This window comes from Galendromus occidentalis, unplaced genomic scaffold (assembly GCF_000255335.2).
Source record: "Galendromus occidentalis unplaced genomic scaffold, Mocc_1.1 scf7180000077427, whole genome shotgun sequence".
In the NCBI taxonomy this organism is placed as follows: Eukaryota; Metazoa; Arthropoda; class Arachnida; order Mesostigmata; family Phytoseiidae; genus Galendromus; species Galendromus occidentalis.
This window is the reverse complement of record NW_003805415.1, coordinates 1,041,023-1,063,199: the sequence shown is the minus strand read 5'-3', so window position 1 is coordinate 1,063,199 and position 22,177 is coordinate 1,041,023. Positions and strand designations below refer to the sequence as shown.

At 51.2% G+C, this 22,177-nt stretch overlaps 2 protein-coding genes across 2 annotated transcripts in view; one reads left to right on the top strand and one right to left on the bottom strand.

Annotated features, from left to right (window-relative positions):
- Nucleotides 1–7,775: 7,775 nt before the first annotated feature.
- LOC100908975 (uncharacterized) lies at nt 7,776–10,798 on the bottom strand. The gene is made up of 3 exons (XM_029111248.1): nt 10,564–10,798; nt 9,034–9,168; nt 7,776–8,570 (listed from the first exon to the last, which is right to left on the bottom strand). Exons 1-3 carry the CDS (start codon nt 10,777–10,779, stop codon nt 7,776–7,778), a joined length of 1,146 nt encoding a protein of 381 aa, XP_028967081.1. The 5' UTR covers nt 10,780–10,798.
- A 10,135-nt stretch (nt 10,799–20,933) lies between these two features.
- The window catches only part of Eip74EF (Ecdysone-induced protein E74), a 62,419-nt gene continuing 61,175 nt past the window's right edge, over nt 20,934–22,177 (top strand). Inside the window, exons 1-2 of the mRNA XM_029111247.1 lie at nt 20,934–21,338; nt 21,551–21,656. Of these exons, the coding sequence (XP_028967080.1) occupies nt 20,934–21,338; nt 21,551–21,656 (511 nt within the window). The remainder of the gene's footprint in view (nt 21,339–21,550; nt 21,657–22,177) is intronic.

Here is a 22,177-nt window from a genome sequence, read left to right as displayed (position 1 = left end):
AACGATGGTGCCATCAACACCACAGGACGCCTCGGCACTTCTTTCTAGCGAAGCCTGTCGTTAACTTAAACGGTATTTCAGAAAAAAATGAACGAACGCGACTCGAAGCCACACTTTCGGCGGCAACGTCTCGCACCCAATTACTTTTTTGCTCTTTTTTGTTGTAACACATTTTGGATTCCGCTCAAAACTTCTGTTATCGCTGGTGAAACCTGTGGACGGCTACGAACGGTAGTCGTCGCATCATTCTCAGGTGGGTGCAGGAAGACAGACAACGGAGTGGAAGATAGTCCGAACGGGGGAAATCGCACACAAAAAAATGAGCTCCCACCAGAGCTAACGTGAAAATTCAATGAGTATTCGGAGAAACCGAGACACTGTATCGCTAGAGTCGTCATTGATATCTCTGCTCTGCAAGATGGAGCGACAATGGTGTCTAGGGGAGGACTGAGCATCTCCTTGTGAATTCTCGATAGTACGGCTAGCAAGTAGGTCAAAAATAATCAAGGATTTCGATTTTTTCTCTATTGACACTGGACGGTGTGTATGACGGCGAAATGGTCCCAGGCTACTTCCGCACGGTCGAGCGCATCACCATAATCATGATTCCTCATATCTGTAAATGTAGCAAAGAGAAGCTTCGCTGTGTCACCGTGAGCTTCATTTAGTTGAGGAAATCGAATAATATAATCGACGGCAATGATGTTGACGGCGACGAAGAGAAAGGAGCAGCGACGAATTGACACGAAACCAGACCCTCGGTATCTTATTTCTCCGATGGCACCAGGTCCCGTTAATGCTGGTTCGTAGATGAAGTCGGATTCTCGCGGCTCCGTACTCGCTCGTGTTCTTGTCCGGTTTGCCAGACACTCCAGCTAACTGGTCGAACGTCCCGCCTGATTTGCGTCTTCCCCGGCTACAGGGGCCACACGGATGTAAATCACGACCTGAACCCACGGTCGATTTATGCTCATTTGGGAACACTGCCATTAAGTGGTGCCCATCGGCTATGACGAAAGCGTTTTTTCTGGTTCACAGATCTTCGGAGCGATATCATTTGCATCCCGTCGAATTTTCCGCCATGTGTCTCTCCCGGTAAATACTCTAGCTCTTCCCGAACTATTCTCCTGTCGAGAGATAATCACGACCTGGAGGAGCCCTGGGGGAGCGAGTCTCCTGAAAACCTTCTCGAATACTCCTCACTGAATGCGAATAACAGCACTTTCACCAAAATCTGGAGTACTTTCCGACAATCCAAATCTATATTGGAAGCGAGATACACATTTTCCGAATTTTGTCCACGTTTGAAGGAGGTCGAGTCGATACAATGGAAGCCTGAATTGGAAGATTTGTTCGGAATAATTAAAAGTTAATTCTCGCATGTTTGCGTGAATTACGCGACTCATTGATGGGGAACCGAATGACTGATTAAGGAGGTTCTGTGAATCAGAGCTCCATCGTCAAGTGAAAGCTCTCAACAGAGCCCATCTTCCGGCCGTGATGAACTTTTGTTTTGCCGGCAGAAGACGTTCCACGGCTGTAAGTCTGATCGCTTTCACTGTCGAGGCTTTCGGTGCGGTGGCAGTGATGGCCCTCCGCTCGCCGTAGAAGAAAACGCGGAAGTCCAGAAGGCTGCTTTCTCATGAAAAAATAAACAAATGTTCCAGCTTCCTCGGAAGATACATCTGAACAATAACGTCACAACTGAAATATAATACATTCTTCGTCGCTAACGAGAAACTCGCAAGCGGTTAATCAATTCGAAAATAACGTTCATAGAATTGCATCGAAGAGCTTCATGGTGCCTCCGGATCGGAGAAATGACTTTAGACTGCCGAAGTCACCCTTCGCTATCATTCGGTCGTCTAGATTGAGCTGTGAATTCGCGAGCATTCATGCCTCGGAATCGCAGTATCCCACCATGACGGAAGGGAATGATCGTAGGAATGGGTCATTTGGACTCCTGTCGTTCCTTCCCGGGAGCTATGAGCATCCTCGGGTGACTACGAGGTCATCCGACTGTTTCTCTCTGTCTGGAGTGCGAAGTCTTCGATACAGAACTTTTGTGAACCTCCCAGGACTCATTCGGAAGTCCGAGTCTGAAGCGGTCGGTCGTATATTTCTTCCGACACTATTTTCAACCAACCTTGAAACGCACAGAAGCGCTCTGGTTCGCCATGTGCAAATTTTTATTTCAATCGATCCATCACTTGAGAGAAATCGCTGTCGATACTTGTACTGCCACGATGACAACGTCGTCGACGACCACCACCATCAACATCGTTGCAGTTGGATCCATCCGGGTCGGAACTGTGTCACGCTGTGGTGCGCCAGCCCTCGGCACAGAATTTCACTGTTCCAAACAGCAGCAGCTGTCGCAGATGAAACTGATTCGTATGAGCGGCAAAGGAACGCACGGATGCTCCCCCTTCGAGATCGAATCGTGCATATCTCTCCGACTATGATATGAGAACGAGCCTCGCTCAAGCTTCGCTTCTTTTCTCTAATCATGCGCTTCTTCTGGGAGCTCCGGACCAAGAAGTATGAGTGCTGATTCACGTTCGAAACTCCCAAGTAGCTCGTCAGCTATCGTTGAGATCTTCCGTGAAAATAATGGATTACGCGAAAGAATACAAGGACCAGCAGAGTTTGATGAGCTAAGTGCTCAACGTCGTTCGACGAAAGGTTGTAGATGTTATCTGAAAGAAGTTTCTTTCCTTCAATGCGACCAGCAGACCGCAAAACTCGGTTCCTTATCTGCGCGAAATTCGAGTCACTGTGCCGCCGATAAATTTGAGCCCCTTCGATCGCTACTTGGACAGAAAAAAACGTTCTATATTTGATTCATGAGCGAGGATATTCGAGTTTCCGCGCATCTAGAGTCTCCGTGCATTCGGGGTACGCGAATCCTATGGGGCTCCCGGAGCCGCGCTGAGGATCTCAGAAACAATATCTTCGTGTCGCTCGATCCCTTCCAGAATCGGTTTTCGGACACAAGATCTCGAAACCCAATCCTTCGCTGTGCGGCTTCTATCAAACAATACGGCGAAGTATCGAATTCGGCGCAGAGCGTTTTTGTTTCCGAGCTTGGACGGCTCCTTCATTCACGCCAGAAGACAGGCAACGCCCTCGCACAGGAATTCTAAGCTCGGTATGCGTCAAAAAACGAAACGTCAGCTTGACGTGGTTCAATATTTTCAGTACTTCGAACACGGGACCTGCGAGAGACTTCGCTATCGCACGGAGCGAAATGCCTGGCGGAAAGGGCACGCGATAAGCGTGTTTCTCCATCGGCGGTTTTCGCGGTTGTGCTGATAACGCTCTCATATCGAAGAGACCAACGGTCACTGTCATGGTTCAAATTCATTGATCTCCTTTGTGATCTTCCTCTTCGCAATGCACGCTGGAGATGAATGTGTCACCGAGGAAGCTTCAGTGGGTCTTCTGCCTCCCCGAAATTGAACGGAAAGCCAGAGTCGCAGAACCTACGTTTAAGGGCATTTTGGGATTCTCTGCGAGAGGAAGCCGAAACTCTTCCAGAGGTTGATCTGTTCTGTTGAGAGTTGATTACTCAGAAGCTGCTTAATTTATGGTTCCTTCTGAGCGGTAGCAGTTTGTTAGTCTGGCTTGGAGGCGGACTAGCTAGTAGTGTCTAAAAATCTTCGCAGAACTTCCTCGTTTTGGCGAAAGCATTTTGGCCTACTTTTCCAGAGTCGGTCGCGACTGCGAGCCGAACACCAGAACTAAGCGCGTTCTCTACGGGGGGCTCGAAAGTAGCTACAACATTCTGCTCGGGGGAGGGTTGGAGGGCGCCCGGGTAGCTGGCAGCAGGCTTGAATCGACCATTCGGGATCGGTGATTCCGGTCAAAGCACTGTGACCTAACGACATGTCGGATCCCGAGTACATGAATCGTTTCCATGCACGGGCCAGCCGCCGAGATTCAAGGTGTTCTCGTGTGAGGGGGTTCGCGAACCCCTGTTTTCTTCGGAGGGACATACGAATCAGCCTGCAGCCCTCAATCGGCGAATCACATCTGACATGCTCATTGTGGGGATAATTTCCTCGTCGACCACCGCAGTGAATATATCGATTCAACTTCGTCGGAGAGAGAAGCGCTGCTCTTCGGTCTGACCGTCGAGAGTGTAGACGTGGGACGAGCTCGAATCTAGTTGGGAGCGACGACCTCCTGAGGATGATGGGTGAGAAAGGGCTCTAGTAGAAAGGGAAAAGGCATCGTCCTGAATGAGGGAGGAGGGTGGCTTGGGGAGCGTAAACATTGCTCCCAGGACACTGGCCCAGTTTCTGACGGGAGGTCGAGGGTCGTCGCCTCTATCCAATCAGAGAGGAGCTCCTCCATGCAACAAGTGCTCCTAGCTTCGAGAATGCTTCCGAATCGAGTCCATGACTGATCTGCTACCTCCTACCCCTCGATTGTTTTGAACGACACCGTAACTCCATACGGCCTCAGCTAAACGCGTCGGGCATTCGTCTCGACTTGAGCAATCAGCTCCGGAGAACGAGCTTTGGGCTCGATGAACTCCGCTGACGAATTCTTTCGGGAGCATTCTGTGCTAACAGCGGAATCTCACGACTCGACTTCGAAAAAATAGCGGAAAAAAAGTCTACCTTCCCGAAAGACGAACAGGCAAAAATAAAGCGGAGACAAACTAACGAACGAAAGGATGGTCAGACGACCGAGCAGCCACCCTTTCGGGAGTTAATGACGCATTGACAATACCGGCATCGAGCCAGATTTTTCTCCGTATTGTTGCGGTCAAAAACTTGGACAGAATAGTTAGCGTCCACCGGAGCGAGAATCGATAGGTGATCATTAGGATTGCCGACCTCGGAGCCACTGACTACTGCAACGATTTCGGGAGACTTGAGCGCGACGCGCCTCCTGAACCGGGATCGGCAGGTCAGGGAAGAAGCGAGCCGGCGCGAAATAGTTCGATCGGAGGGTCTGCACACTAGGGAAAAACCCGGCGCCGAAGCGATGCATCTCGTGTCGCGACTCAGACTTTGTCACATATAGCTGAATCAGTTTTTCAATGGTTTCGACTCGTCCTGACATGAATTCCACTCCGACCATCCGCGGCAGAGAAAGCGGCAAGGTCGGTGCGGTCGCTCGCAACGGACCGAAGGAGCCCATTGAGGGCATCGAAATCGTCAGAACCCGATTCTTCTGTGCGCACATATCACGTTTCCACGCTGCTGCTGCTGCACGATGATGACGACGACGTCGACGACAACGACTTCCAACGAGGCTGGTGCCGCTGCTGCTGCTGCTGCAACAGACTTCAGTGGGTCAGTTGGCCCTTCTGGATCCCCTTTCCCTTCTGGTGGCGCTGGCGCGCTTGCCGGCAAGCCGCAGTTTGGTGCGAAGCGGCGACGGTGTTGTGCTTGCAAGAACTGCCTTTGTACTGAATTCTGTGGAACTTGTCGAAACTCGACTCTAACTCGCTCCCCGAGAGTGGGTTCGATAGGATTACGCGACAGACTGGGCTCCGGCCGTTGTTGTAGTTGTTAATTGAAATAATTCCCGTTATCCCCTTGTTGACTATTCGACTACTTCGACTACCTCTGCCGTCGCTATTTGTTGATTTTGATTCTGAGTGTGTGGGTGTTAAGTGCTGCGGTGTGGATTATCAGACGAGATACCCTCTGGATTAAAACTACATTGGAAAACACATCGTCGGATATAGACGGATCGATTCTAAGAGACTCGATGAGGTGAGCAGAAATCAACTCGAATAAGTGCGGTGAAGAGAACGAGCGTTGGATTTGCGGAGCACGACATCGCAAGGAGCGGCTCCACGCTCATGACCGACTTCAAAGCGAAGTGTGCGATCCACTTTCGGTTTTCGGCACGGCTCCCAGAATGGAGCCGGGCCCGATTCGGATTAGAGTATTTTATTCTCCTATTTTCCATCGACATCGCTTCGATTCGCGTTGTCTCACAAGTCGACTCCGTTGTGGAATAGAAGGGTATGAATACTATGAGAAAGCGTACGGTACTCCAAATGGATAATTTTTTCTGCACGGGCTAGTCACACAAAACGGCTTCTTCCACTCGGAAGGAATTTGAGCTGGAAGCTAAAAGTGTCCAGTGAGGCTCGATCCTTTCGCGATTCTACGTTCAGCTTCGCTGCCGGCAGTGGCATTGCTTGCCGCGGCTGGCGGTAACCTCGGTGAAGTTCAAGCGGAGGCCTTGGTCTTGGGCCGCCGATGACGCTGCGTAGCGCTACCCCTTCAATGACGAATGCGGCAGCGACTCAATGTCTGTTTGACTGATGTATCTATTCCGCCCAAGTCGGAACAAAACTATCCTGGAAGTTACGAGTCATTTGTGCCTTAACTACGTGCTCGTTGTACATGATACTACACATGACATCAAGCTACGCGCATAGATCCGTCGATAGACAGCTTCTAACGGAAAATAAATTTGTCCGCACGGAGACGAGCGCGACCGCCGACGGATGAAGGTCGCATCTCGATTCTGACTGCATTTCGTCTTCGCGGAAGATTCGTTGATGAGACGGTGTCGCTGATAAGTTGAAGTTCGATTCGACAGCCGAGCGCGGAACTTACTCTTCAAACGATGATCTGCGCAAAACAAATAGAGACGGACACCGATCGGTGATTTATCGGCGGGCCAGATAATTAACTGGTCGGCCGGCCGGCGATCCTACCTGCCGACTAGCTGGTCCCCTGGCTCAATGGCTGCTGGTTCCTTCGGATCCGTGTCAGTGGGTCCGCGAATTAACGGCAAAGTGTCACCTCTCCATCGCTTAATGTAGGTTGCCATTGTCTTCGGCGGACCTCGATGTTCATAGCGGAACCGGGACTATCGGAGCGCGTATCGCTTAGTCTCGAGGTACCCAAATGAATTGCTTTCAATCTTCAATTGATGCCCACCGCCGCTGTTCAAACCCGATAATCACCGTCTACAGAATGTCTGTCATTCAGTGGTACCACCGGCGTTTTTCATCGCAAGTCGATCGTTTATTGGCTAATTGATTTACAATCAGGAGAGCGTCCCCCGACTCCACGGAGGTGCCAGCATCCCGGAGCTGGAGGGTTGAACCTTGAGCGGAGCAGAACTCCACGTGGGGAGACGATCGCAGAGAACGCTTTCGCTGCTTCATTCTCAATACAGAGACCGAACGCTTCGAGCACTGCTTGCACTGACGACGACGACGACATACCAAACTGGCCGTGGTGAGCTTGTTGGGGTCGCTCGCGAATGGAGTTCGTTGAACAGGCAGGCGACGAGACAAAGACGATGTTGTAGGAACTTTCTCAGTCGTGATTTATCTACTCCTGCTACTTAGAAATTGTTGTTGTCGACGTCGCCGTCGTCTGGCACTTTGAGGCTGGCGGCTGGCCGTCGCTTGTTACTCTCGGTCCCTCTCCGACCAAGAAGCTCTATGAGCTAGCTGCTTGGGTGTCAGTTTGCAATGTCTGATATATGGGGATAGTGAACTCTGTTCGCTGTCTTACAGTCGACTCGGCTGGTCATGCTTCTGACACCTGACGACCTTCGAAACGAGCGAATGAAGAGACTGTGCTCGTTTCCCCCCGGAAATATTCAGCTTCGAGCTCGCCCCAAGGCGTGCCATACCCGCCGGAAAAAAACCGGCTGAGGGCGACGGAACTCCACGACGGTCGGTCTCCTTGAAACGGTTGCAGCATCTGTGCTCGTGGAGAAGTTAAATCTCTCATCGGGCGAAAATTCAACTCCTCTTGGTCGAAGTCGATTTCACTTGGTATCTAGATGTCGGCGAACGCGATCATAACCACCTGCTCGCCTCGGACAAATAGCTGCGGTATGAATCTCTGCGAAAACGTCGGAGGATCTCCCCTGTGCTTGGATCGTTTCGATTTCATCTTCGTTCTCTTCTTCGGTCCCTCCGCAGCTTCGGGCGGTTCGACGATGTTCAGAGACTCCGTCTTCTTCAGCAATTCATCGCCAGAGTTTTTTTCCCGTTGATGCGCTGCAGAATTCCGTTCTTTCTGTATTGTCTCCTTGGTCAGGTCGCTTCCGGTTGGTATCGCCGTCTCCTGCCTATCTGCTGCTTTCGACTTCTTCTTCACGGCTTGAATTTCTTCTGCTCCAGGCGTTGACGTCCCGACGTCATTTTCGCTACGCGGATGATCATGACTAACGTCATTGTTGTTATAGATTTTTTCTGAGTCATTAGCGGTCTTTTCGGCGGCTGCCGCGGGTTCGACATGAGTTCCGCCGTCATCGCGTTGTTCTTCGCTAGTTCCGACGGACGCCACGATTTCTTTGGCACGTTCGTATTCCGTTCCGTCGTCGATGGGGTCGCGTGCGTGGTCGCGGTGCTCATGAGCGTTGGCAAAGAGCAAATAGTCCTGCTCGTTGTGAACTGGCCGTAGATCTTTGAGATCTTCCTCAGGAGTCAGAGTGCTCGACTTAATGCCGTCCTTACTCAGACAGATGGCCTCGTCAACATCGACGAGTGCAAGGTTCAGATGCTTATCGAATGCGGCAACGAAGCCCGTCAGTATGCTTCGTACAGTAGAGTGGCTTCGCACCCAGACCTGGAATCTCAACGGGGTCAGACGTTGTATGTAAATCACGGTCTCGAATGTAATGACGACTGCCTTAGCGGTTCGTTGCCAGTGTTCAGGTACGCTCTTCTCACTCAGCCAGCCAGCCAGCCCGTCAGTCACCCGACCCGGCTGGTCAGCCACGATAGCGCACTCTATACATCGTCCGTCACCATGTTGTTTCCAATCCGAGATATTTCAGAGGTCGCTTACTCGAACAAGCGACGAATCAACCCTCGAACCCGGCTGGTGCACCGACCGGCTGAGGTACACCTGAATCGAGCAATAACCAACAACGGCATCAAGACCCCTCAGGGGGAACGGGTCGAGATTTTCGATTCAGAAAAAAAAGAGGAAGGACTCCCTCTTCGAACGACACTCGATCAGGCCTGCCATCGGGGCGCTTAGTAATTACGGGCTAACGAGTTGGATGTATGGGACAGCGAAGTATCACCTTGACTCTCAGTTTGTTTGTAAGTGCCTTGTGCAGTATCGAAATCGGCCCGCGGGTCCATTGATCGCTGATTTTGGTGAGAACGGTGTGCTGCTTCTTGCGAGCGCTCATGGACCCGTCTTCGTTCCGGATTCCCTGGAAAGGATACGAATCGAAGTCTCAGATCCTGTCTGTCCCAGCCGAGACACACAAAATATCAATGTGAAAAAAATATCCCAAAAAATATCTGAATATTTTTTGAGCTTTCCCCCGGGTACTCCGGGGAGCTCCCTCGGCCTTTGCGCCGTGTACTGTCCGAAGCGAAAATTGTCAAAGCCCGCCCAATCAAAGCCCCCCAACGCTGATAGAGCAGATTTCTGACAGCGTTGAATGGACGTTTTAATTATAGCAGCCCTGATCCTGACCGCCGAATCGGAAAGAAAAGCGTTCAAGCACTTTGCGCAGCCGTCCATTAGAGCTTGAGGGATTCAAATTAGCTGACTTATTGTAAGAGCGAATCTGCCCGCCTGACCCGCCCACAATAGTGAAACGTTTCCCGGTTACAAGTGAACGAGCGGGCAAGCGGCAACGAGCACTGAACTTGGCCTCTTTCGAACAAGGGCGGCGGCTGCCGTTCTATCCCCGAGGTCACTCTGGCGAAGGCATTGGCTTTGCCCCTCATCAAAGGGTTGCTCGATTCGCTCTTCCGTCCCGCCAGAGAAGCTCGTGAGCCTCATGCATGATCTGTCGGAATAGGAATCGGAAGCTCCGAACGACAGGAACACTTTCACTTCCTCGGTCGGTCCGTGCCCCGATACACTTCGTGGTTCGAAGGAGCGCCAAGGACCGATAAGAAGAGAATCGTACGCTCCCCCGCGTGAGTTTGGCTCGCGTCCCAATTTTCCGGAAAGCCTAGCTTCGTACAAATTGATTCGGTTCCTCTGAATGTGTCGTTCCATAATTTTCCCTCAGTCAGACGCGACGTAAGGCCGTCGTCTCGTCGTTGTGTTGTACAGGTTGAGGCACACGCCAGGAGGACAATGCGTCTTGGCGCGATCGTTCCTTTCTGATGGCGATTGCGGCCCCCTTGCCAAACGTGTCCCGAGCGACGTTGACTATCGTTTAACTAGGCAACGAGTCAATTTGCGCGCTCCTGACCGATGATGAGGTAAAGTCGGTACGTCCCATGTTCTCGAATCAAACGAACACCATTCCATACCGGAAGAAAACTATGCTACGGATCATTGAGTACAGACTCCTGCGACGTATCCGTTGTCGTGCATGAGCCGCCTGATGCGAAGAACGCATAAAATAATCCCCCGCACCAAGCCGGCCGTTTGTCTCGGAATTAAATTCCGTATTTCAGAGAAGAAAAATTCGACCTCCACCGTCGCGAGTCGTCGTTCATAAGTCATCTGGCACGAGCTGGCGCAGAGGTGTCGTACGGAGAAAGCTACACAAGTTCAATCTCGCGGAATCGATGCGTTCCAAGAGTCGCACTTCTCTTTGTAGGCTCGACGTGTGCCAGAAACTTGCGCTAAGCAAACATACCCCATTGAGTTCCTCGGCCAATCGCACGTCAGCGATTTTTTGACGAGCGCGGTCATCGAGTTTTGCGTACACATCGACCGTGCTCAAGCTATCGAATTCCAAGAGGCTATCGAGAGGGGCTACATCCGACGCACAGGACGGTAGGGAAGCGGTTCCCTCAGTGATGAGCAGGATCGGATCGATGATCGGCTTCGAGAGATCTTGCAACTCCGTCATGACGACCGGTGGTCCTCTCGGAATCGTGGTGCTCAACAGCTGATCTTGCCGCCATTTTTGTTGATCCCGAAGCATGCTCAACGCAAGTGCTGCCCTCTATGAGCAGGAGGAAGAGGCCAATGGTCGAAGACACATTTGCTCCGAATTATCGGAAGTGACGGATCCGATCGACTGTCAGAGAGAGAGACAGACGGTGATGCCAGTCTCAATCGGAAATTACGGAAATCGTTCGGTACGACGGACACCGACGTCTGATAGAATCGCTCCCACAAGATTGAATAAGCGCGAGATACTTTATTCGATTCCCGCCGGATTCAATTCAAAAGTTTCCGCTCTGGAGCTATGGTACGGAAAAAAAACCGGCCGTGGACTTTATAGTTGAATAAATTAGCATCGTTGTGAGCGCGACGCAGAAGAAAAGTCAGCGCTGCAAGAAGTGCTTAGCGTTCTAACAATTTTCTGTCGCATTTTCAGGTAAGAAAGGACCTTGACCATGATAAAGCAGTCGCAGCAGAAACAGCGAACGCAAGAACAGATAGCACGTTGAACGACTGAGCTTTCGAGCAGCCGGGAGATCTACTACCATCAAAGCGATCACAAAGAAAAGTCCATGCGAAGAGTTTCGCCTTTCCCCACGGAAACCGGTGCAAGGAAGTTTTTCTTCGTACCTACATCCGAGTAGTACTACGATACTAAAATAGACGTAGGACTGGAAATAGAGAAGAAGAACCGAGAAGAGATCAGGATCTTTGGCAACGGTTATAACAGAGTGGTGAAAACCAAGTACGTGTACACCGAAAAAAAACTCAGGGGAGTCGGAGAAGAAAGCCAAGTCGGAGAAAGCGTCGCTTTTCACTGATTGGCACCAAGTCCAACATTTATCGAGTTCATGGGAAGACAAGAAAACGTCGGAGTTGCACATCTACATCGGCGGTTTCCATTCTGATATATGGATCTCACTCAGGTCGGGAGTACATTCAGCTATTCCTGGTCATCTTCGTGCAAGCTCCGAAACCATTTCTGCTCACTGTCAGCCTATGCGACTCCGAGATGTGTGTTCCGGCTTGCGGACTCGGATCCGAATCTCGGACCAACATCGTGGTCCTTGAGCTTAATCCCTGGCTGTAGGCGAATTACCGGCTGGAGAGGAATAGGAGAATGCGCCTCAGCCAGGGTCTCCGAGAGAGGTGCTCAATGCGCACCATCGGGCACCAGGACACTGCGCGCTGAATGACAAAGGATCTCGGATTCTCCGACCCGGAACTTAAGGACTTCTGACTACCTAAGGGCTCAGAAGAGACCACAAGTTCCGGACCTCGAAGAAGCGTTCAACATTTTTTAGCCGGTCCCTTGCCAGCGGAAACTCAGGCTGCAGCCATGGAAGTCAGTAACATAGATTCCAAGTGAAGCTCGTTGAGGCGAATCGCTTCGGGCGCACTTGCAGGAGCGCTGGCGCAGCGGTTATTGAGATGACATTGAGTTGACGGATTGGGATACGCGTTCGGGTTCGCCTCGGGTCCACGATTGTCGACGTTGTTGCACTTGTCGTCGTCGAAGACGTAAGAATGGATCTGTACGCTATAATAATGGCTTTGTGGCTGTTAGCGGCTTAACGGTTGCTGTAAAGATAGGTGCTCGCACTGCGCGAGATTCTTTCGAGCAGCTCTGATTCGTTACGGCTGTTGAGCGGAAAGCCGTCTCAATTGCCATCACCATTGCCAGCACTGAGACTGAGCGTGGTCTAACTGATTGTAAGTAGTTAGAGGGTCTAATGTCTCGACGCTTACTTCCCTCTGCTCCTAAAACGTGTTAGTTCTCCATTCTCAGCAAATTACGCTTTCGACTCGCAGAAGTGAGTCAATCGTCCCCCTCCCTTCCCGTCGACCCCTGATTCCTTTTCCCCGGCTGGAAACCCATCCAGAGAGATGTCAATCGGAAACAGCCGCTGCGAAAATGCATCGCGGCGTGCTGATCCGACCCCGATCAGAGAGCATCGGATGATCCCGAAGCTCACGAGCGTTGGCTGACAGAGTGAAGAAAACTAAACCTGAGCCTCTGAGCGAACAAACAAGACGATCCGACGAGCTAAGCCTCCCTCGATTGCAATCTCAGTGAGCAATTTAATTCAGCGTCTTCTCGTGGGCGTGTTCCGGCTACTTTTCTGGCCCAGATGAATATGGGCGGAATGTCAGGGCTATGAGAATAGCTCAGTTAAGCTAGTAGGTCTATCTGGTCCGAAATACAGCTCGGTAGTGGAACCTAACCAGTGAGATGAACTCGATCTTTTATACCGACGGCGGCCGACGCAGCAGCCTTGCACGTCGGTCGGTCGTCGTCGGCGACAGCAGGGCGTGGGTCTCCGAGGCTCGCGTCCCTCACGCGATGATCAAGATGCAGTCGGCCTGCAACTCGCGGGGAGCGGGTGATCTGGTTCAAATGTCTCTGATTCGATATGTGCTCTATTCGGCCTTATGTCAGACCTTTGTTTTACCTCAAGCAGGACCAAGCGCCTGTCGAGAAACAACGTCCTTCCACCCGCGCCGATTCATACTCGTCGCCCTAGTTCTGATCGGTGGCTCGAGCCAGAACCTCTTTATTGGATCGGAGGGACCCTTAAGCAGCAGCTTCTATAAGTGCTCGAGTTCCGGAAGAGTTTCCGAGATCGTGGACGAGTCTTCGAAGTCCTGCTCATTGAACGGACCCTTCTCGTGAACCATGTCTCCGAGGATGTTTAGTGGGAAATTCCCTGCTCATAGCACGAGAATCAGACTCGGCCTGGAATCGACGCATTTCACTCATATACTCGGGAGCACTCACAATTCGCGCCTGGATTACATGCCCCGTTGTTCCCTCACTCGTTCCGCCAGAGAACGAGCAGCTCCGCCAGATAGAGGTTGTCGTGTCTCTGATTTTTCAAAGCTGAATTGAATTGATGGTGACAACTCCGGCCGGAAATCCTTCTCCCCATCGAAACGTGGATGTCATCCGAGTCTCGGCCGCTACTTCCCGCTCCAAGAAGGGAGCCGATGTGGGACAGTTATCCAGACTGGTCAATTAGAGAAATGATCCTTCTCAATGTACCGAACGAGAACTCGAAGACTTGATTGTCGGCTCCGATTCTCACCTGAGTTCACGTCGGATCATGATGACAGCTCACCCCTTTCATCGAGAGCGACCGAAGAGAATGTTACGATGTATCCTTTCGATGGCTCTGAACTGGTCCGGGAATATCCTTGATTTCCGAATTCCCTTGAGAAAATGTGTGTTCTGCAGGACTGATCGTTTAGCGACAGCCTCAAAAGACCGCGCAGCCGACCGACCGAGCGGCGGACTTGAGCCCAGAATCTCGCTAGAAAGTGCAGGTGCAGCGGCCAGTGTCGGATTCTAGAACAGATTGCAGAACGGTGCTTTTTTAGAGTTCTGAACGAGCGATATATTCGGCTAGTTGACTCTGGGGCAGTCAGGTCGTCTAATCGACCCACCGACGGACGGACGCACCGATCGGCCGATTCCAGCAGCGGGGAACAGGAGGCGCTCTTGCGAGAAAGTTTTTCAAGTGAACGGCGGCGGCGGCGACAGCAAGAGCAGCAGAAGAGCAAGCCAGCTGGCTGACTTCAGTGAGAGTCGTTGCAGATGCGGCCCGCGCCAATCGCAACGCTAACCCACAAATTTCTGGGTTAACCGTTCTCCTGCAGCGGACTGACCCGAATCCCGCGGCCGGTTCTGGCGTCGGCTGTTGTAGCTGCTGCAACGAACACAGACAGCGCGGCAGACACAGATAGACGGCGGACCCGTCGAGCCAAGACGAAGTCCGACCGAAAGGCGATGCACAACCGGGAAGTGCTGTAGCTCTTCGTGTGTCCGTTTGTTTACTATAAGAATGGATCAAAGCATCGGCTCCTCTCTCGACTGAAGATTCTTTAATAGCGGCAACAGCAGTCGCGCAGATGGACGAATTGCTGGGATCTAGATGTTAATGAGATAATGAACGAAGACGAAGCTATAAGCGGCGGCGGCGGCGGCTAAGAACCTACAAGCAACAAAGCGATCAGTCGACCTACAACAAGACTTCCGGGTAGATCCAAGCGAGCCGATCTTCGCTAAATCTGTGAGGTGTTGTCGGTGGTACGTCTTCGCTCGTGTCGCCGTCGAAGACCACCACCGCCACCACCATCATCATCGACGACACGTTCCGGCGCCGTTAATGAATCCAGTTAGCGCTGGACCTTGTAGTCGACAGGCAGCGCACAGAAACCCTCTGCAGTCTTGTACCCGTGAGTTCCGATGAAGACAATGCGTCCGTAGCTCGTCGCGGGCCTGAGACAGTTCAGAAACTTCGAACGGACGACATATCAGGATAGCTAAAGATAGAGTACACCGTGGGAACTTGTTCCCGCTGAACGATCCACGGATAATTGTTGGGTCTTCTGTACGACTCACAGTCGAGCATCTTAAGTCCGCGAACGTCAAATACGCTGCGGAACATTCTCGCGGGGGATCACTTGCTCGCAACGATCCTTGTCCACGTACAGGCGGCACTTTTGCTGACCCTGGTTTCCCGATAGCTCCGAACAGAGATCCCACGCTGGCCCCTTTAATCAACAAATCAAATGAGATCGCTCGCTTGTTTACTCGACAACGCTTGTGAATTGTGGAGCATATCGACGTGGTGAACGAGCGAGCGTGTTGACCGTATTGATGACGGTCGCGAGCCTCAGGTTGGCGACGGCCGGATGGGTTGACAGACCATCGAAACCGTACGTCGACGGGAACGGGTGTTAATTGTCGAACCAATAATCCGTTCACTCCCTTCGATGCAAAAAGTGTTACTTGCCCTATGGCTGTTGACACCCAACTTGCGCCGACTTCCTGCCGAAGTCCGTGGCCATCACCTTGGACTCAATGCCACTGAAGTCAACCTCGTTGACTCGATTGGCTTTGACGGTTGCTAGCGCGGGAGCGCCTTTGTTGTGGTGGAAGTGGTAGCTCCAAGAGGTGGTAGCCATATTGGGGTTAGCGGAGATCTTCTGCTTCTTCTCGTGCTCCCTCTTCGCAGGGACTGATGAGGATTCCCGACGCTGAGAGATCTGAGATTAGAAAACTGCCTACATCCATGCACATCTATCCATGTATCCATATTTGAACTTGATTGCGACGACGACAGCGACGCGGCAGTGGCGGCGGCAGCTGCTGCTGCTGTATTTGAATAGCGTGTTTTCTGGATTGTCAATGTTGGCACCATGGCCTCGGAACGCTATTTTTGTTTAGTATCGTCGTTATGCAGAAGTCGTTATTGGGCTTCATTAAATCTCCTGCTTACGGGTTTTCATCGACTATGATAATTGTTCCCATCAGGTGTTATAACCACGCGGAGATTGATCGCCGCTCTACAGAAAAAAAGAGGAAATCCCTTTCCAATCCTATCCGCATGGCTCTGTTCCCGTGATATTCGGTCGCTCGCTTCCACGAATCCGAGAAGAGCCTTGAGCATCTGTTCTCAATGCATGCAGACAAATATCTCCGAGCAATGGAATGGCATGGTAGATCGTTCCTGCTTCGGAGCCGATGCGCTCGATTGGTGGCTTATGGGTTTGTAAAATGGTTAGTCGCGTGCTTCCGTGTGTCTGCGGAACATGACGCTAAATACGAAGACTTTCGGGGCAGCCGGTCGGACAAGGGGACAAGAGTATCTTTTTCTTCCTCTTCATCATCGTCGTCGGTTGGAAACAGAATTGACCTCAACGTTCTTTGTGGCCACACGCAGAAATTCACGCACTTTCTCTATCGGTGTCCCGGCGCGTTTTCTGCCTCTGATGGTTCTGCTCCGGCTGCAAATCTAACGGTTCTGGTCGTCGGCATCGTCGTAACGCGTCTAGTATGCGGTAGAGGAGAGCTTTCATCCGACGGCGACTGGAGCGGCAAGAACTCCGGCGGGCGACCCAGTTGAAGTCGCTTGTTGAAGAAGCGAAAGTGGGACACATGTGCTCGACGCCGTGCCGAAGACGGATCGTTTGAAGAAGACGAGACTTTCCTCTTTCCCCTGCCATCTTAAGCGATGCCGAAGAGTCGACAACGATGGCGACAACAAACTAACGGGAAAACGAGCGACCGGACGACGAAGAGGGTCTTCCCGAAGCAGAACTTTCACTCATACAGTGCTTGCTGGAGAGGTCGATAGATGGGTAGATTGATTAATATCCAGAGACCGTGCAAGCGAGCGGGCGGGCGAGCCAGCCAGCGAGGAAAGTTTGATATCATTCCATTCAGCGTCTCGCTACAAAGTGACGCGTCTCGATGTGAAACCGATCAAGCAGCTCTGAGCTTAGCGAGCGCTGACAAGCTTCGTGTCAGTGGTCGCCTCACCTACCACCGTTGATATGTACCCATGTGTCGAGCCAGCAGATTCCAGATTGTGAATGTCTTCCTCTTTCACGATAATCTTGAGAAAAATGTCCGCAACTGAGCTATTCAGCTGACAGCGTCTACCTTCCTCCGACAGAAATACGTGAAGCCCTTTGCAGCTACTGCTGCACTTCACGATGATGATGACGTCAGTTTACGAGAACAGAACTGAGCGAAACAGGAAGCGCCTTGGATAGCTGGCCGGTCGTGGTGGTTGTCGGGCCGCCGCAGTCGTGGTTCCGCCGCGATACGCACCGCGTTAACATCTCTACCAAATCAAGGTCTACCCCCTGCCTATTCTGCTCGCGTAACTCGCCGGCGTTCGAGACTCGATTCGTGGAGGGTTCACGTTTTCGGCGTGAACTCGCTCACTCTATGAATCAGATCCATGACAGTAGGAAACGGAGAGAGAACGCATGCGCTGCCCACACGAGGGCCGACAACCTCCGGATCGAGTCACGACCTCGGTGAGAGTTCATGACCTTCACTTCCGCTGTCCGCATGAGCGTACTTTTTTTCGCTCGCTGGGGACTCGACGACGATTGATCTGCCGTACGCTACGATTTTTCCGCGTCGAGAACCTCAGAGGTCCCCATTGACGCTTCTCCATCGTCTTCCGCGTCGAGGGACAGAATATCTTCTACCGTACGTGCGAGAAACAAGCGCTCCCGGAAGCTAGTTTCAACACGTCAGACGCTCTGAAGAGACCCAGAGGGAGAGCGATGGGCACGAGGGGGAAAATATTTAGGTGGGGACTTAGCGCATTCCCGACTGCGAATATAATCTGTGAGTCAGACGCCTGTAACAGTTATAGGGATCGCGTGCCTTCAAGCGAAACGCTCGAATAGTTTTTCTCGAAGCGCGTTGGTCTGTTAGGCAAAGACCGTACCCACCTCCAATCGCTTATCGTCGATAGATCCCAGTTCAATTAGAAGCATTGAGTGGACGTAATCGGAAGTGAAGGTTCCATATGCGATTTGAGATCTCTAGTTCCTGTAGTACGGGTTCGGCTCCGTTGGTCGAGGTGAACGGCCTTCTGTGTCTCCGATCCTCCACCAAAATGAGAACTTTGTGACTCCGAGCTCTTCGCAAAGATTTTCCTCCAGAAGAGAAAGTCGGGCACACTCGAAACGGGTTAGCGATGCCGAATACAGATCGCATCGTGGGCTATCTCCTCCCGACACGAGAGAGGAGCGTCCTCCCTTTAAAATACAGTTGACCGTGGGATTCCACGAGTTCTCTGCTATAGAATTCAAACAAGCCCTGTCTCTTTAGTCTCAAACCCGCGTTCTGGAGCCCAAGTCAAATGGAGAAGAGATTCTAACTGCGGTTTACTGACATGCCTTGCTGTCTCCCGGGTCGATGGCTTCCTCGAGTACAATGTAAGCTCTGAGTATTGGATCTGGTTTAGTGAGAGACACTAGTCATAAAAACGATTATTCTTGCTGCTCGAATTGTTTATGAGATGGTTGTGGTCTGCTAGTGTATGGCTGAAGAAGGTAGGAGCACTCCTCTAAACACCGCTTGCATCCAGGAACGAGAGCAAGCCAGAAGAAGCGGCTGAGACCTTTTTCCCTGGACCGACCGAGTCTCGCCGTCTGAGTCTCCCTTCTATCTTTTACCAAAAATCTCTCACTCTGTAAGACTGTATCCATCCGGCTGGCAGTCGATCCGCTTACTGTTCTCAAGGGTAACGACCAGAGGTTTCTTAACTCTTCTAAACATTATGCCCAGCAATGCAGTTGAAAAGTATCGATGACCGCTGCTTTTATCGGAGTTCGGCTCGTCATTGTATACGCACATCATTCAGCGCTCGCGTCTCGTGAGGTTGTCGACCTTCATGCTACGCTGAGGATTCAAGCAGCTAACCATTAGAGATGTTTGAGAATGATCTTTGCGTTCTCGGATTCTGGCCCGTTTCGGGAGAGAGTTGGTGACTTGCGCTTACACAGAACTTTTATCGATGATCTTCATCGCTCGTGTCGTGCAGGTCCTGGATGCATTGCCTGTTTTACCGCTTGCACGATATGGAGTTAGAGCGGCACTCGGGGTGAATGACCTCTATTGAGTAGTGCGCTCTTGGTTACCTCGCAAACGGAGTGCGGCCACCGACCTCACTCTTCGTTCCCGTGACGATAGCTGGACGGAGGTACGCAAACGACACTTGACTGTGCACGTGGGTGGTACTCGATTCGGTGGTGCCTGTTCCGAATGCCTGTTTCCCCTATCTGACTCCGTGGAACTGGTCTGGAACCTGACAACAGTTTTAGTGCATTCCCGGAGGTTCCTCACGACTGTCAGGAAGAAGCAAATCTCGTCCGGCTCTTCCGTGAGTGTTGCGGTTTCGCGGTACAGTCGGGGCATCACAGGACTCTGAGCAACCTTCTCGTGAGTTTGTCTGCAGGTCGACGCCGACGGGACGAAAAAGCTTTCGGTCGAGATCATTGACAACGTACAGACGAAATTCTCTCTCTTATCGTTCGAGGGGTTTTATTCAGATCAGGAGATGGAGAATGATCCCAGATTTGCACTCCGGCAATATGATTATCTCGCGAAATTCTCGACGAATGTCAGGGAAGAGCTTTCCTGATGAGCGAATGAGATATGCTCATTTCCTGAGACTTTCCGCCGTGACAACTGAGATGGAAAGTGTAATGCTCATTTCCACATACTGGCGTCGCGGTACAGTCTCACAGGGATAAGTTTACCGCGGATTAGTGCTGCGACTTGGACGCCGCGCGGGGTCTGTTCGCATACACGTGCCCAGGTGGTCGACAGGTGATGCGTCGAGATTTGCAGGGTATAGCACCGAATGCTGCCTTCGAATCGTGGTGAAATCATTGCTGGGAAATCTATATCTCCGAGTAGCCAGGTTTAGTTTCCCTCATTCTCCCCTGGAAGCTGTGAACAAAATAATTTTCCGGAAAAAAAGATTGAGTCGATGTTTAGCGAAAAGTCTATTCTCCGAACGCTTCCCTTCCCTTTGAGGGTACCTCGAGCTCGTTCCTCAATAGCCGACTTAGTTTTCAACCATAATTTCATAACCTCGATTTTCTTTTCAGTTTGCGTCCCTCCTGACTCAAATTCATACCTCATCCTGTTACCACGACTGGAGACGGCTCTTCTCGGTAAAGCAGACGGCCTTAATTATCTTGTGGTGAAGTGAAAGAGTTTCCCGAAAATTCCGGAATCAAATACGTTGGTACATTCTTGGAGTCCTCGCCTTCACATTCGCGTACAGTCGACTCATGAATCACAAATTTTCTTGCAGCCGGGAACGCTTCGATTGGACCTCAGCTTGAATGAAAATGCCACCTAAATCCATCGACTCACGAAGCGCTCTACTCCATTGTTTTAATTGTCCGAGTCCGATTTGGGCAGAGCCTGCCTTTTTGGCTTCATAACGTCCTCGCGTCTAGGATTTTCCAACTTCTCTAGAGAGAAATTTGTTTCCGTTTGCTAGCGTTGAGCAGTTTTGTTCGAGTTTTCACTGCTGTATCTGCTACTGTTATCCCGAAAATCCATATTGAGAGATTTTCGCGACGCGCCACGGCAGTAACCCAGCACAAACATCATACATAGACGGAGTACCGCAATTCGGAATCAGAATCTCGGAAGGACCTCCTGCAAGGGAAAGGGATAGTTCCGGGATCTCAGAATCCATCTAATTGAAGGAAAGGATCGACGCTATACCCGTCAACATTCTTTCTGTACGTTATCAACGAGGAGCATCGTCGCTGAATCGCTCGAACATGCCTTTCATCGATGACGATCTCCTCTGGTGTCAGGAGCAGGGCAAGACAATGACCGAGCTGACAAACCTCTCGTGCTTGGACACAACGATCACCTTGGTATCACCTCAACCGACACCCGTCGAGGGCACCCTCACAGAGTTGAGCCACACAGATCTGACCGGACTGGCGCCAGCTCCCGAAGCTGAAGAATCTGAAGATCTTCTGAGATCTCTGAATGACTCACACCTGGATAACATAGAGTCTATTTTCGCTGATCTCGAGCCACAGGGAAAAAATCTTGAGAATCTCACCATACTTGGGGACCTACCGCCTCGCCGCAGGAAAAGGAGGAAAAGTGCAGATAGCACGTCACATCTGACACCCACAATCGCGCCGCTGCACGCCGAGGGAACTTTTCAAAATGTAAGGCTGACTGCTCGAACTCGTCAATGATATAACTGACTGGCTATACCACGATTAACATTAACATGCCCGTAAATGATGTATACGCTCCTTGAGTGTTCTCTGTTACCTGCCTTAGGGTGAATCGAGAGCCAGAGAAAAGTTCGCTCACAGACTCACCACTCCTGCAGCCGTGTCTTAAAAAGTGGCTCATACAAGAGTTCAATTCCCAGGTGCAAGTGAAAGTGGAACCAGGTGATCTGGATGGTCTCGACGTTTACATCAAGCAGGAGCCTAACAACAAATCTTCATCTGATGACGGAGACCTCAGCGATATACGTAAGTGAACAAACCAGCAGGAATGTATTCGTCGTGCCTCGTGTCGGGTAATCCTCGGGAAACGTGAATGGATCCACATGTAGCACCTCGGAAAAACTCTGACTGGCTCAACAACCCACGACTTCAAGTCCAAGAGAATGGGTCTCTGATGCCCTCGCCTGAAGTCATCTGAGAAATCATTTTTCAGTCGATAGGTGCCTTTCTCCGGATGGTACTTAGCCGACGGAATGATGTTGAGGGAAAATGATAGGCCTTTTATGGATTATCTTGGGATTTATCAGTAGAGTCGTTTGAAGGGCCTTCTCAGATGAGGAATTTTTTCGGGAAATCACCATTGCGAGAATGAAACAACACCAATCGCGGGCCTCTCACTACCAGATGCTCAGTATCATTGCGATAAGACGACTGCGGCGAGTGCCGAGAAGACGGGAAACTCGTGATTGAGTTAATTATCTTTGCCTAGCACGCGACTCCATCATCATATTCCGAAGACGTTTTGGCATTCGTCCGAGTTCTCTCTC

Coding starts and splice junctions, on each gene's coding strand:
- LOC100908975 (XM_029111248.1), bottom strand. CDS start 10,779: ATGACGGAGTTGCAAGATCTCTCGAAGCCGATCATCGATCCGATCCTG. Junction 9,169..10,563: donor TGGCCGAGGAACTCAATGGG/GTATGTTTGCTT, acceptor TATCCTTTCCAG/GGAATCCGGAACGAAGACGG. Junction 8,571..9,033: donor CAAACAAACTGAGAGTCAAG/GTGATACTTCGC, acceptor TTGAGATTCCAG/GTCTGGGTGCGAAGCCACTC.